Source organism: Papio anubis, chromosome 14, assembly GCF_008728515.1.
Source record: "Papio anubis isolate 15944 chromosome 14, Panubis1.0, whole genome shotgun sequence".
In the NCBI taxonomy this organism is placed as follows: domain Eukaryota; kingdom Metazoa; phylum Chordata; class Mammalia; order Primates; family Cercopithecidae; genus Papio; species Papio anubis.
The window spans coordinates 86793197-86805227 of record NC_044989.1 but is presented as its reverse complement, the minus strand read 5'-3'; the positions used below and the strand labels follow the sequence as shown (position 1 = coordinate 86805227).

At 46.4% G+C, this 12031-nt stretch overlaps 1 protein-coding gene across 7 annotated transcripts in view; it reads left to right on the top strand.

Annotated features, from left to right (window-relative positions):
• Window positions 1–12031, top strand: part of REEP1 (receptor accessory protein 1) — a 122582-nt gene that overhangs the window by 88981 nt on the left and 21570 nt on the right. Inside the window, exon 6 of one of the 7 annotated variants that reach the window (XM_021925031.2) lies at window positions 7886–9505. The exons of the other annotated variants lie outside the window; for them this stretch is intronic. Coding sequence (XP_021780723.1) covers window positions 7886–8161 — 276 coding nt within the window. The 3' untranslated portion in view covers window positions 8162–9505. Of the gene's footprint in view, window positions 1–7885; window positions 9506–12031 lie in introns of those variants that run through there. 7 annotated transcript variants of the gene reach the window in all.

Sequence of the window (12031 nt, the reverse complement as noted above, 5' to 3'; positions counted from 1 at the left end):
ATCTGAGAATGTAAAGGATGCTTATAATAATTACTCTGAAGCAACAGGTCTAAACTAGGCCTGTTTGGCCAGACGTGGTGGCTCACACCTGTAATCCCAGCACTTTGGGAGGCCGAGGTGGGAGGACTGCTTGAGCTCGGGAGTTAGAGACCAGCCTGGGTAACATAGTGAGACCCTGTCTCTACAAAAAATTAAAAATTAGCCAGGCATGGTGGCATATGCCTATAGTCCCAGCTACCTAGGAGGCAGAGGCAGGAGGATCATTGCTTGAGCCCAGGAGGTAGAGACTGCAGTGAGCCATGATCATGCCACTGCACTCTAGCCTAGGTGACAGAGCAAGACCTTGTCTCAATAAATACATACATAAAATTAAATAAATAAATAAATAAACTAGACCTGTCCCAAGGAAACCAGGATTTATGATCAGGTGACTCCTGGCTTCATTTAAAATTTCTTGGACCTGTCTGTCTGCTCCTCCCATGAAACACCCTCAACTTACACATCAGTTCTCACTCTCAGTATCTACTGCATTTGGTGAAAGGGATGCAAGAGAGAGTGTTGCATGTTGAGAAGACCCTTCCTTAGGATCATTCCTGGAAGAGACTCCGCACACTGGGCTGGAATTACAGGCTAGGAAACAGATTAGTTCTGACAGATTAAATGGAGGCTGGGATAGAATGATGGGATGAAAGAGTAATTCCTCCTTCCGTCTTCTTTTTTCCATACTTCAGTGACTTCCTAGGAGTAAACTATGGAGCTTAAACTGAAGAATGAAAAATCTTTTGACTACACTTTTAGTTAATCCTTTCAAAAATAATGTTGAGCCCTGTGTCCTTTCTCTAATAAAAAATTAATGTTTGCAGGAGTGTTTTTTGTATCACCATGAAGTGTGAAAAAAATTTGTAAACCACATTATTATATAAATAGAAGTCCTGGCCAGGCACAGTGGCTCATTCCTATAATCCCAGCACTTTGAGAGGTCAAGGCAGGCAGATTACTTGAAGCCAGGAGTTCAAGACTAGCCTGGGCAACATGATGAAACCCCATCTCTACTAAAAATACAAAATTAGCCGGGCATGGTGGCGGGCACCTGTAATCCCAGCTACTCGGGAGGCTGAAGCAGGAGAATCGCTTGAACCCAGGAGGCAGAGGTTGTGGTGAGCCAAGATCACGCCTCTGCACTCCAGTCTGGGCAACAAGAGTGAAACTCTCAAAAAAAAAAAAAAATAGTAAAGTAAAAGAAAAAGAAACCATAGTGAGACGAACCACTGAACAAAAGTTTTAAAACCATGGGGTCTCCAGGCTACCTTACTTCCCTTGCAGTTTGAACCACATACCAGGTTTTTTCTGCCTGCTGAATTCTCAGACATGGTAAAACAACATTAGTTTTTTGCTTGTCTCGTAACTCGAAAAATAATGTTTTAGTTCCCCCTGGAAATCTTGTCTCCAGAACATTTCCAGTAGTACCAATACTATTACTATAGTCCACCTATTGAAGAAAGCTGCTCTAAGTAAAACCAGCATTCTGCAAATTAGGGATTCTTCTCTTGCAGTTTGTTTTCAGAGTTGTGTTTGTGTGTATACGGTTCCATCCTCCACCATCCCCAAATCTGGTATTGTAAGCTTCTTGAGATGAGGGGCTCTGGCTTCTTTTCCTTCACTTCTTGCTTAGAAAATAAACAAAAACCGAACAATGCTTTGTTGTTTAGTGCTTTGCACTCATAGCTATTCATTAAACCTTGTTGATTGATTTGAAGTATGTACCTTTTTGATTCCTCCAAACCTGCCCTGTCTAATATGGGAGCCGCTTGCCACATGTAGCTGTTTAAATTTAATTAAATTGAGTATAGCGGCTGGGCACGATGGCTCATGCCTGTAATCCCAGCACTTTGGGAGGCCAAAGCAGGTGGATCACGAGGTCAGGAGATCAAGACCATCCTGGCTAACATGGTGAAACCCCGTCTCTACTAAAAATACAAAAAATTAGCAGGGCATGGTGGCAGGCGCCTGTAGTCCCAGCTACTCAGGAGGCTGAGGCAGGAGAATGGCGTGAACCAGGGAGGCGGAGCTTGCAGTGAGCCGAGATCGCGCCACCGCACTCCAGCCTGGGCAACAGAGTCAGACTCTGTCTAAAAAAAAAAACATTGAGTATATGTTGGGGACCAACCTCAACACCACCCGTAGGGTACCTGAAGTCTGGTGGCGACAAAGGAATGAGAAGAGACAGGTTAAGAGTTCATAAAGGTGGGAGCCAGGGGGCCAGTTGCAAAATGGAGGCTGCAAAAGGCCCAGAGTTCTGATCTCCACACTATTTATTGAGTACAATCACTTAGATCTAAGAAGCAGATATTCAGGGCGAAACAGTGAAAAGGAGACAGTACATCATAGGCATAATCTATAGCAATAGCGGTTTAAATGAATCTCCTTTGTGCTCAAACAGCATATCTTTAACTTATCAGAGAGTAGCTAGTGGGAGCGGGCTTAACTAGGAGTCTGCACATCTGTCCACATTCCAGTATTTCAAAGGAGTGTCTTTTTCCTTGAACACAGTGTTTACAGATAAGAGAGCAGGTCTCTGAGCATGGGAACATGATGGCAATTAGGAGGCTTTCCTCCTCAGAGGCCTCTTGTGGCTTTCCACAACTTATTGTCCCATATTTTTATGGCCAATTTATACAGGCACCCCACAAGCCCTTTTCCCAACAGTATACCTAAAATTGAATTCCTCAGTCGTACTAGCCCCCCCCCCCCCCCCCTTTTTTTGTTTGTTTGTTTGTTTTTTGAGATGGTGTCTCACTCTGTTGCTCAGGCTGGAGTGGAGTGGCATGATCTCAGCTCACTGCACCCTCTGCCTCCCAGGTTCAAGCAGTTCTCCCTGCCTCAGCCTGCAGAGTGGCTGGGATTACAGGTGCCTGCCCCCATGCCTGGCTAATTTTTGTATTTTTTAGTAGAGACGGGGTTTCTCCATGTTGGCCAGGCTTGTCTTGAGCCCCTGACCTCAGGTGATCTGTCGGCCTCAGCCTCCCAAAGTGCTGGGATAACAGGCATGAGTCACCGTACCTGGCCGTACTAGCCCCATTTCAAGTCCTCATTCGCCAGTATGACTGATAGCACATTTCCATCATTGAAGAAAGTTATTTTGGACAGCACTGCCCCAAGCCCTCTGTTAACCCTCCAGGGTTCTCCTTTGCCTCTTTTTCACCCCTTTGCCCATAGTTGCTCTGGCTTCAACAGGACACCCACCCCTCCTTACCTACTCAGCTCCTTGAGGCCTCTGTATATAAGGTTCACCAGGAAAATAGAGAACTGGAAACAGCCTATAGCAGCACCCATGCTGTAGCTCTTATTTCTTCTTCCTCTTCACTGGTCTGGCCCTGCTTTCACACCATGACCTCTGCTTTCCTGACTTGTGCCCTCTAAAACTCAGGTACTTGGCTCGCAATTATAGTCAGCGGCCAACAGGGGATAGCCAAGCCTTGGTTATAACCCTTAGCATCTGAACAGCCAGGAACAATCCACTGAGAGTTAAATTACTTTGTTTTTCCACTTAAAAAAAGAAAATTCACACTCACTTTTTCCTTAAAAAGAAAAAGAAGCTCCACAAAACAGTTCAGCACAATAGAAAAGAAAAAAAAAAAACCCTCTCCCACATATCCTTATCTTTTATCCATCAGTGCTGTATCTAAATGTCTAGCTTGAATAAAATACTGCCTTTAAATCGCCATGAAACTTTATTTTTGGAATCAAAAGCTCATTTGAGGAAGTTCATAAGCCCAGTGATTTGGGGTTTCTCACCTGACTGGAGTCAGTTGCCTTGCCTTTGTTTGCTTTCTAGCAAAAAAATTACCTGTTTACAATTAGTCAGAGGGCAGGCATTGATTTTCTTTTTATAAAACTTCCCTGTCTCAGCTCATACTTAGGAGATATTTCCAAGGACGGAGAAGAGATGACTGCTGTCCCCTACCCAGATCCATATGTTTCACCTCTCTGGCTTTAGTCTCTACCATATGTTGAATCAAAGAGGGTAAGGATTCCAGAAAGCCCGTGTTTGTCTCTTCATCCCTCAGAGAAGCATTTCCTGGCCACTGTGCTAGCTCACATCAAGTTAGCCTTCTTTCTTCATTTTTTAGCCAAGTACTATGTGACATGAAATTAATATTTAGAATTCACCACGGCAACCATTTTTAAACACCAAGATTATCTAAACTGTTACGGACAAACTGCTGAAAAAGTTTGGAAGTATTCCCTACCCATCCAGTCTCCCAAATATTAGTCAACTCATACCCAAGTTTCACTTTCAAAAAGTGTCAAAGCAGAACCAAGCAAGACTTTTTATCAGTGTGCTGGATTCCTGTTCTCCTAGTGTTTCTACCTGGAATGTTACCTCACCTCACACTGCTCCATGAATAGTTAAGTAGATTCAAATGAATGAAACACCCACATCACACTCAGCTGAGGAGGAAGGGCCAGGAATTCACATGGAGTTGGTGGTCCGACATTACTTACCTGCTCTGTTTTGTGGCTACCTGTGGAGACTGTGCAGCCTGATGCCTCAAGGGTCCAAGAGGAAAGAGGGAAGCCTGCCTGCCTGACCTCACAGGGCCCGGTGGAACCTAGAGGTCTGAGGAAACTGAGGATCATGCGTGAGCAGGAAGGGCTGTCTCTTGGCTGTGGTGACATGGCACTTCCTCGTTCTTCTCTCTGATTCCCCTCTCGTGTTTGCCTCCTCCCTCCTTTCTTCACTCCTCAGTGTTAGATGAATTTCTCTGGGCCCCACCTTTCTCTCCTCTCTCTCCCAGCACCATCTCATCCTGTCCCTCACCTTCAACTGTCACCTGATGCACCTGGTTCCCAGATGGGCTTCTCTGCCCAGGGCTCAATCCAAGTGTTCCTGGTTCTCTGCTGAACATCTCCCTTGTTTCTTTCGTACTTTAGTCGACAGTTCTGTAACTCCAAATCTGCCCTTCCACATGTCCCACCATTCTGATGATAATGAAATCACCATCCTGTCAGGCACCCAAGCTCCAAATCTCTGTTGCCCCACTTTCCCCCCACTTACTCTTCAAGTCCTAACCATTGGACATCCCTTCTCTGCTTTTGGGCCTTCCTCCACACCCTTCCTTCTAGCTTGGACTGTTGCAGTAGCTACCCAAATGGTCGACTGCTCCTCTCCCTACTGTTTAAGGCCTGTGCAGTCTGACCCTGATCCTAGCCTTCCAGTCTTGTCTCTCCTTACTTCTCTGGCTCTTGTGATACTGCATTCACAGCACTGCCTTCTGTACTGTTCTGGAAATAGCAACTCTGAGTGCTACTTCCAGAATTTTCTCTTTCTTGCTTCTGCTCATGTTGGTGCTTCATCTGCCTCTGTTTCTACCTCTTTGAAATCCTCCCCACACTTCCAGGTTAATGCCATCTCCTCCATGAAGCCTCCTCTGATCCCAGGTAGAACTGGCCTCTCACTCTTGGGTCCTCTGCACCACTGTCGTCATTTATATTTGTGTCTTACCTGCATCTCCATAGGTGCTCGTTAAATGTTAAAGGAATGAAAGACTGTTGTACATATTTTTAGCTGCCATGACCAACAGAGCAGTACTTAGCATTGATGATATCCAAAGTTGGGCTTTGGAGATAAGCAGGCCAGGTTTAAAAGTCTCAGCTCCCTACTTACTGCTGCACCTCTGTGAACCTCGCTTCTTCACCTGCAAACAGGGATGATCATAGTACCTGCCACAGGAGTTATGAGGCAGTGTAAAGACTTCACAGGATGCAGAGCTCATAATAAATGTTTAATAAAGGTTGCCTGTTATTTGCTCATATGTCATATGAGCTCATATGTTATTTGCTCAATTTGATCTCAGGCTGATTATGATCTTCTCTTTCTTCACTGTTGAACAGAATAAAAAAAAGACGTCGGGCCCTGGCGTTGGGACGTTATTTACAAGGCAGGCTCTTCTGCACAGGAGGCTGACTTTCCTGCCTTATCCTGGTCCACCTCGCATGTGCTCTGTCTTCCTGTGCAAGTCACACTCCCTTGAACTCAGGGTTCCCCACTGTTATGGGCCTGACTTTTCATAGGGGTGCTTCTTCCTCCTCTTCCACCCTGAGGTGTGTGGGCCCCTGAGGGGCAGCTTATGACACATGAGCACCTGTCACCCGCCAAGAGAGGAGGAAGGTCAAATGTGGGCTGCTGGAGCAGCTGGAACACTCACTTCAGGGAGGAAACCAAGTAGGAGGTTGAGTGACTTGCCCAAGGCCATGCAGCTGTTCGTTGTTGAGCCGTGATCAGCACCAGGGTCTCTAGTTCCTCCAGTGCCCTTGCATCACTCCAAGCACCCCCCATCCCAACACACACACCCTAAACTGACACTTCCTGGCCATTTTGTGCTTGGATTACACTACCAGGTCCTGGTGGCTGAGTACCTGAGAGGTGATTGTCCCTCACTGAGGATTTTAGAGTCTCTCACACCCCAGGTACTGCTCTTCTGATGATTGATCAGCTCTCTGTTGGCCTTGCGGCAAGGCTGGGGAACACTTAATGCAGGCTGAAAGAATGAGGATCACAAGTACGTGTCACCATAAGTCACAGTTTCTGTAAAGTTCGATCACATGCCATAGCATGGGCATGTTTGCTCACCAGTATAATTAGAGCTCACTTTGCACCGGCAGCTGGGCAGATTTGTCCTGTGGGTTCCCCCTTCCCACGCTTACTCCTTCCTCCCTTCTCATTATCCCTTTCCAGCAGGGCCTTTGCCTCTGAAGGAGGAAGCATGGACGAAGCAAAGCTTCCAGCTGAGACTTCCACGGGCAAGGCCAGGGGCAGCAGCTGTGTGTAGAGGGTCTCTCCTGGTGGCCCTGACTCCCCATCACTGGGCAAGGGCCTGGCTCAGATGGCCGGGCTTGGTCTGGCTATAGAGACCTGACTCACCGGAGCACAGTCATTGGTCAGCACAGGCCTGTCTCACCTCCCGGGCTCCTGCTCCTCACCTCCCATCCAGCCTGCTCCGAACCAGAAGCACCAAGCCCACCTCCTTCACCATTTAATGCTTGTTCTTGCATGCTGTCTCTCCTTAAGGGCACTTCCCAGAGAGGAGACTAGAAAATACAGTCTGTATTCCAGACAACCACGTGCCTGCTGCAAAGTGAGAGAAAAGGGGAGAACAGGTACTGGGGGCAAGTTCTTGGTGTGTGCCACATGGCATATCTAAGATGTTCTCATCATTCTAACATCCTGCCTCCTTCACGCTGCTCACCTCTCAGAAACCTTCAGTGGAGTGCTCAGTTTATTGTCAAAATCCAAGTGTAGGCAGCTGAAGCCCAGTTCTCCCAGGCTGGTCTCCTTTTACTCACTAGCACCAAAACCTCTTCTCCCCCGGTGAATTCACCCACCGTTTCCCAGATGTACCTTGGGTTTTCATCCACTCTCACGCCCTGGCCCAAAGCACTTCCCCGCCAGCACGCACCTTCCCCCACCTGCTTCAGAGGATGCAGCCCTCACCTCACTCCTCTCTCAGGTTTCATCCCTTGTATGACAGGATGAGGCCTCTGCGCATGCTCAGCCACGGTGAAGGTGCTGTCCCTGCCCTGGACTCTTCCACGTTTGGTCACCTTTGTCACTTGTGCCCTTGTATACACTTTTGTGTCTTGACGCCCCAGCTAGACTGTGAGCTCCATGGGAGCAGGGACCGTACCATCCTTATCTTTGTTCCTCTGCAGTGCTTCACACAGAGCTTTGTGAACACTCCAGTAGCGTCTGTTGCGAGTGAGTGAATAAACGGGTGAGCGAGCGAGGGAGTAATGGGAGGAAAGAGGTGAGGACATGGCTCCCTTCAACTCCGTTTTGTTGCCTTGGTGCCCATGGCTTTTTTCTCCTTTTCCCCTTTATCAGGTGGCTCGACTCTTTCATTTTATCTTCTCTTTGGACCTGAGAGAAGGGCAGGTAACCCTGTTGAGAGGTGTGACTAACTCCAAACTGATCCAGTCGGGCAGCGAGGCCAGGCCGCCGGCTCTGCTCACCAGCACGTGGTCTGGATCAGAGGCAGGTGTCCCCGCTGCCTCAGCACCTGCGTGTGCGTGTGTGTTAATCCCTGTGGGGCACACGGAGCTGGGCCCCGCTTCATCGTCTTTCCAGAGACTCTTATGGTGTGAATTTGGTAGCATCTAACATGTGATTAACTTACTTGGGTTTTTTTTTTTCTTTGTTTAATGCCTGGAGAATGGATTGAATTTGATGATGGATGCTATTGCAGTAGAAGTTACCCTTCTCTGTTTGGTTTGTTAATCCCGTTTCATGTCACAAACAAGGGCCTGGTCCTCATGCAGCATGTCATTGGGAGCCTGCTTGGCTTGGATATGGTGCATGTATGGCTGTGGAGGCTCACTCCATCAGTGAGGCGGGCACCCCATGGGGTTTGGAAGGAAGTACTAACTCCTTCTGAATTACCGGTGGGAAATGCGGTTGTGCTGGTGGCTTTGTTATCAATTTCCTGACTCACTAAAACCCTTTGTCTTTATTGTTGTCCTCAGTAGCAGGCATTAGATATTGCGTCAAGTGAGATGGGCTAAACTTTGTGCTTTGCTGGAGCCTTCCCTTGTGACTTGGTGTGTACCTCTGGAAAAGAGGACTTCATTAAGGGCTCAAAACTCATTCAGTTTCTGGAGATACCGTAAACTCCTTCTTAGTTCTGTATTGCTGTTATTGCTGTTTTCATTACTCCTATGTCTTTTTTTTTTTTTTTTTTTTTTTTTTGGTCTAGATGACATTGGTCTGCATCGTGCACACTGTATATTCACAAAATGAGGTCCTCAGGGTGACCTTGAGTGAGTGCTGTGGGTGTTACTGAAAATTAAATTGTACTGATTTTTTAAAGGTAATGCATGTTCTTGGTGCAGAATTCTAAAAGGACAAAAGAGAGTGTCCAGTGAAGAGTAAGTCTTACTCTTACCCCTGCCTTCCACTGGCATGGCTGTTTACAAAGAAACCACGTAGTCTTTCTGCAGGCATTTCTGCTACTCGGAAACATCCCTGGCCATGAACAAGGTATAAGTGGACCCCCATCTCCTTAGCACACAAAACTGCAAAGACCTCACTTGGGGGTGGATTGAAGTGGCCACTGTCAGTGGTGATAAATACTAACACATACTCCTTTTTCTACCTGGTCTCCATCTTCACCTACCCAAGTCCTCCACCCACCCAAGTTCAAGTGCAGTCTCCTCTGGTACGCCTTGCTTCTCCGATGTGTGCCCTCTGCCCTGTGCACCCACAGCCCTCTGACACTTCTTATACACTCCTCACAGACACATCTCAAGGCTTGTTCAGCAGGAGGCTCTTTCAGGTCTGGGACCCTGGCTGACGCATCAGGCTGAGGTGGGGATCTTCCACTGTCACGCTTCACCTAGGCGGTAGGCAGCTCCATAAATGATCATACGTTCATTCATGCAACTCCTTAACCCCTAATGTGTATCAAGTAGAGTGGCAGGTGCCAAGGCTGCAATAGTGAATAAAACAGACAACAGCAATACTTAAATATCATTGTGTGGCATACAAGAGAGAAGTACAGCTCAAAAGCTGCAGTGACAGCATATTACAGGGAACTGGGATGAGTAGAGAAAGCTGCTCTGAGAAGTGCAATCGTGTTTCATTGAATCTAAAATGCTGTGGTTTCTGAGACACATCATTATCTTATGTTCCACTAAGAAAGAGAATATTGCCAATTAAATTAGGACACAATGTTTTTTCACTTAGAATGTTTATTTGTTTATTTATTTTTTATTATTACTATTTTTGAGATGGAGTTTTGCTCTTGTTGCCCAGGCTGGAGTGCAATGGCATGATCTCGGCTCACCACAACCTCCGCTTCCCGGGTTCAAGCGATTCTCCTGCCTCAGCCTCCCTAGTAGCTGGGATTACAGGCATGCACCACCATGCCTGGCTAATTTTGTATTTTTAGTAGAGATGGAGTTTCTCCGTGTTGGTCAGGTTGGTCTCAAACTCCCGACCTCAGGTGATCCACTCGCCTCAGCCTTTCAAAGTGCTGCAATTACAGGCATGAGCCACTGTGCCCAGCCAGAATGTTTATTTCATCTTATTAAAAAGACTTTTAGACATCTTTTTTTGTCACTTTTATAAATACACTAAAAGGAACACAGCTGGGCATGGTGGCTCATGCCTGTAATCCCAGCACTTTGGGAGGCTGAGGTGAGTGGATCACCTGAGGTCAGGAGTTCGAGACCAGCCTGGCCAACATGGTGAAACCCCATCTCTACTAAAATTACAAAAATTAGCTGGGCATGGTGGTGGGTGCCTGTAATCCCAGCTACTCGGGAGGCTGAGACAGGAGAATCGTTTGAACCTGGGAGGCAGAGGTTGCAGTGAGCCGAAATGGTGCCATTGCACTCCAGCCTGGCTGACAAGAGCGAAACTCCATCTTAAAAAAAAAAAAAAAAGACAGAAAGAAAGAAAGAAAAAGGAACACATTAGCACGATAAGTGGTTAAGATCTCTCTAACCTCACTTTTTCACTTTCGGAGTCTCCTGAATCACTTTTCAACTCAGTGTGTCAGTATCCACTTATGACCATGCCATATCATTCTCTGTTCCTTCCAGTGTGTTGGGTGATGTCGAACTTTTGTTTCTGGGATTTTCATTCATGCCAGTTTTGATGCTGCCACTTTCTTGATCATACCAGAAAGTGTCAGTGAGATATGTGTTAGACAACTGAGATTCATATTCCTTTCTCAAGCAGTTCTTAAATGGTTTGTTAAACACTCAGGGGCTTCAGTTGTCCAGTTATGCGGGGAGAATAACAACCAAGTATATCTATGTGTAGGCATTGACAGTGATGTCAGGGCAGCAGCAATTGTAAGATCGACCCCAATTTCAGAGACAAAAAATATGTCTTGAAATTGATAAAAATCATTTTCAAGAAGTCTAGGAGTAGGTGGGTGCTATCATTATTATTCTGGTGACTTAGTGATGTCTTTTTAAATTTTAAAAATAGAGACGGAATCTACCTATGTTGCCCAGGCTGGTCTTGAACTCCTGGGCTCCAGCGATTCTCCCGCCTTATCCTCCAAAGTGCTGGGACTGCAGGCATGCGCCACCAGATGGGCCTTCTCAGAGCTTTTAGTATGATAATGTGGCTCATGGAATTATGTGGAATATGGTATTAACGCTTTCCAAATTTAGAGAATCCAAATTTATTTCCCCAAAGTAGGGAACCCAATTTTGTAGAATACCAATGAACAACTTGTGGTTCTTCCCAGAAGACAATGGTTTAGAATAACAAAGATTCTACAGAGCACAGCTGAACTGACAGTATGGAATGGGGTTTGTGGAAAGTGAATAGGAATGAGATTTTGTGTAGAGACTGAGAAGGGCTGAAAGGTTGACAAATGAGGGAGGCATATTGATTTTTTTTTTTTTTTTTTTTTTTTGACATGAAGATTTTGCTCTTGTTGCCCAGGCTGGAGTGCAATGGCGCGATCTTGGCTCACTGCGAACTCCGCCTCCCGGGTTCAAGAGATTCTCCTGCCTCAGCCTCCCGAGTAGCTGGGATTACAGGCGTGCACCACCACACCTGGCTAATTTTGTATTTTTAGTAGAGACAGGGTTTCACCATGTTGGTCAGGCTGGTCTTAAACTCCTGACCTAAAGTGATCCATCCACCTTGGCCTCCCAAAGTGCTGGGATTACAGACGTGAGCCACTGCACCCAGTCAGTCATATTGATTTTAACCATCTCAGAGTGTTTTGATGGGCAAGGACTAATTTGTTTTCAAGAGTCTTGTATCTATGCCACTATAATTTCCTCTGACACAGGCCTAGGTTGATACTGAGCTATTATTATCTCCCTCTCTTTCCTAACCTCTGCCACTGCCAGTGTGATATTGGAGCTAGACTGGCTGGCTTCTGGGAGTGGAATGGAGCACTTTGCTAAAATGAAGGTGTACGATGCCTGCTGTTGCTTTCTCTCACATATGTTGCCGAGCGACAATGAGCGAGAACTGGCAAACTATTGAGGGAATTCGTCCCTG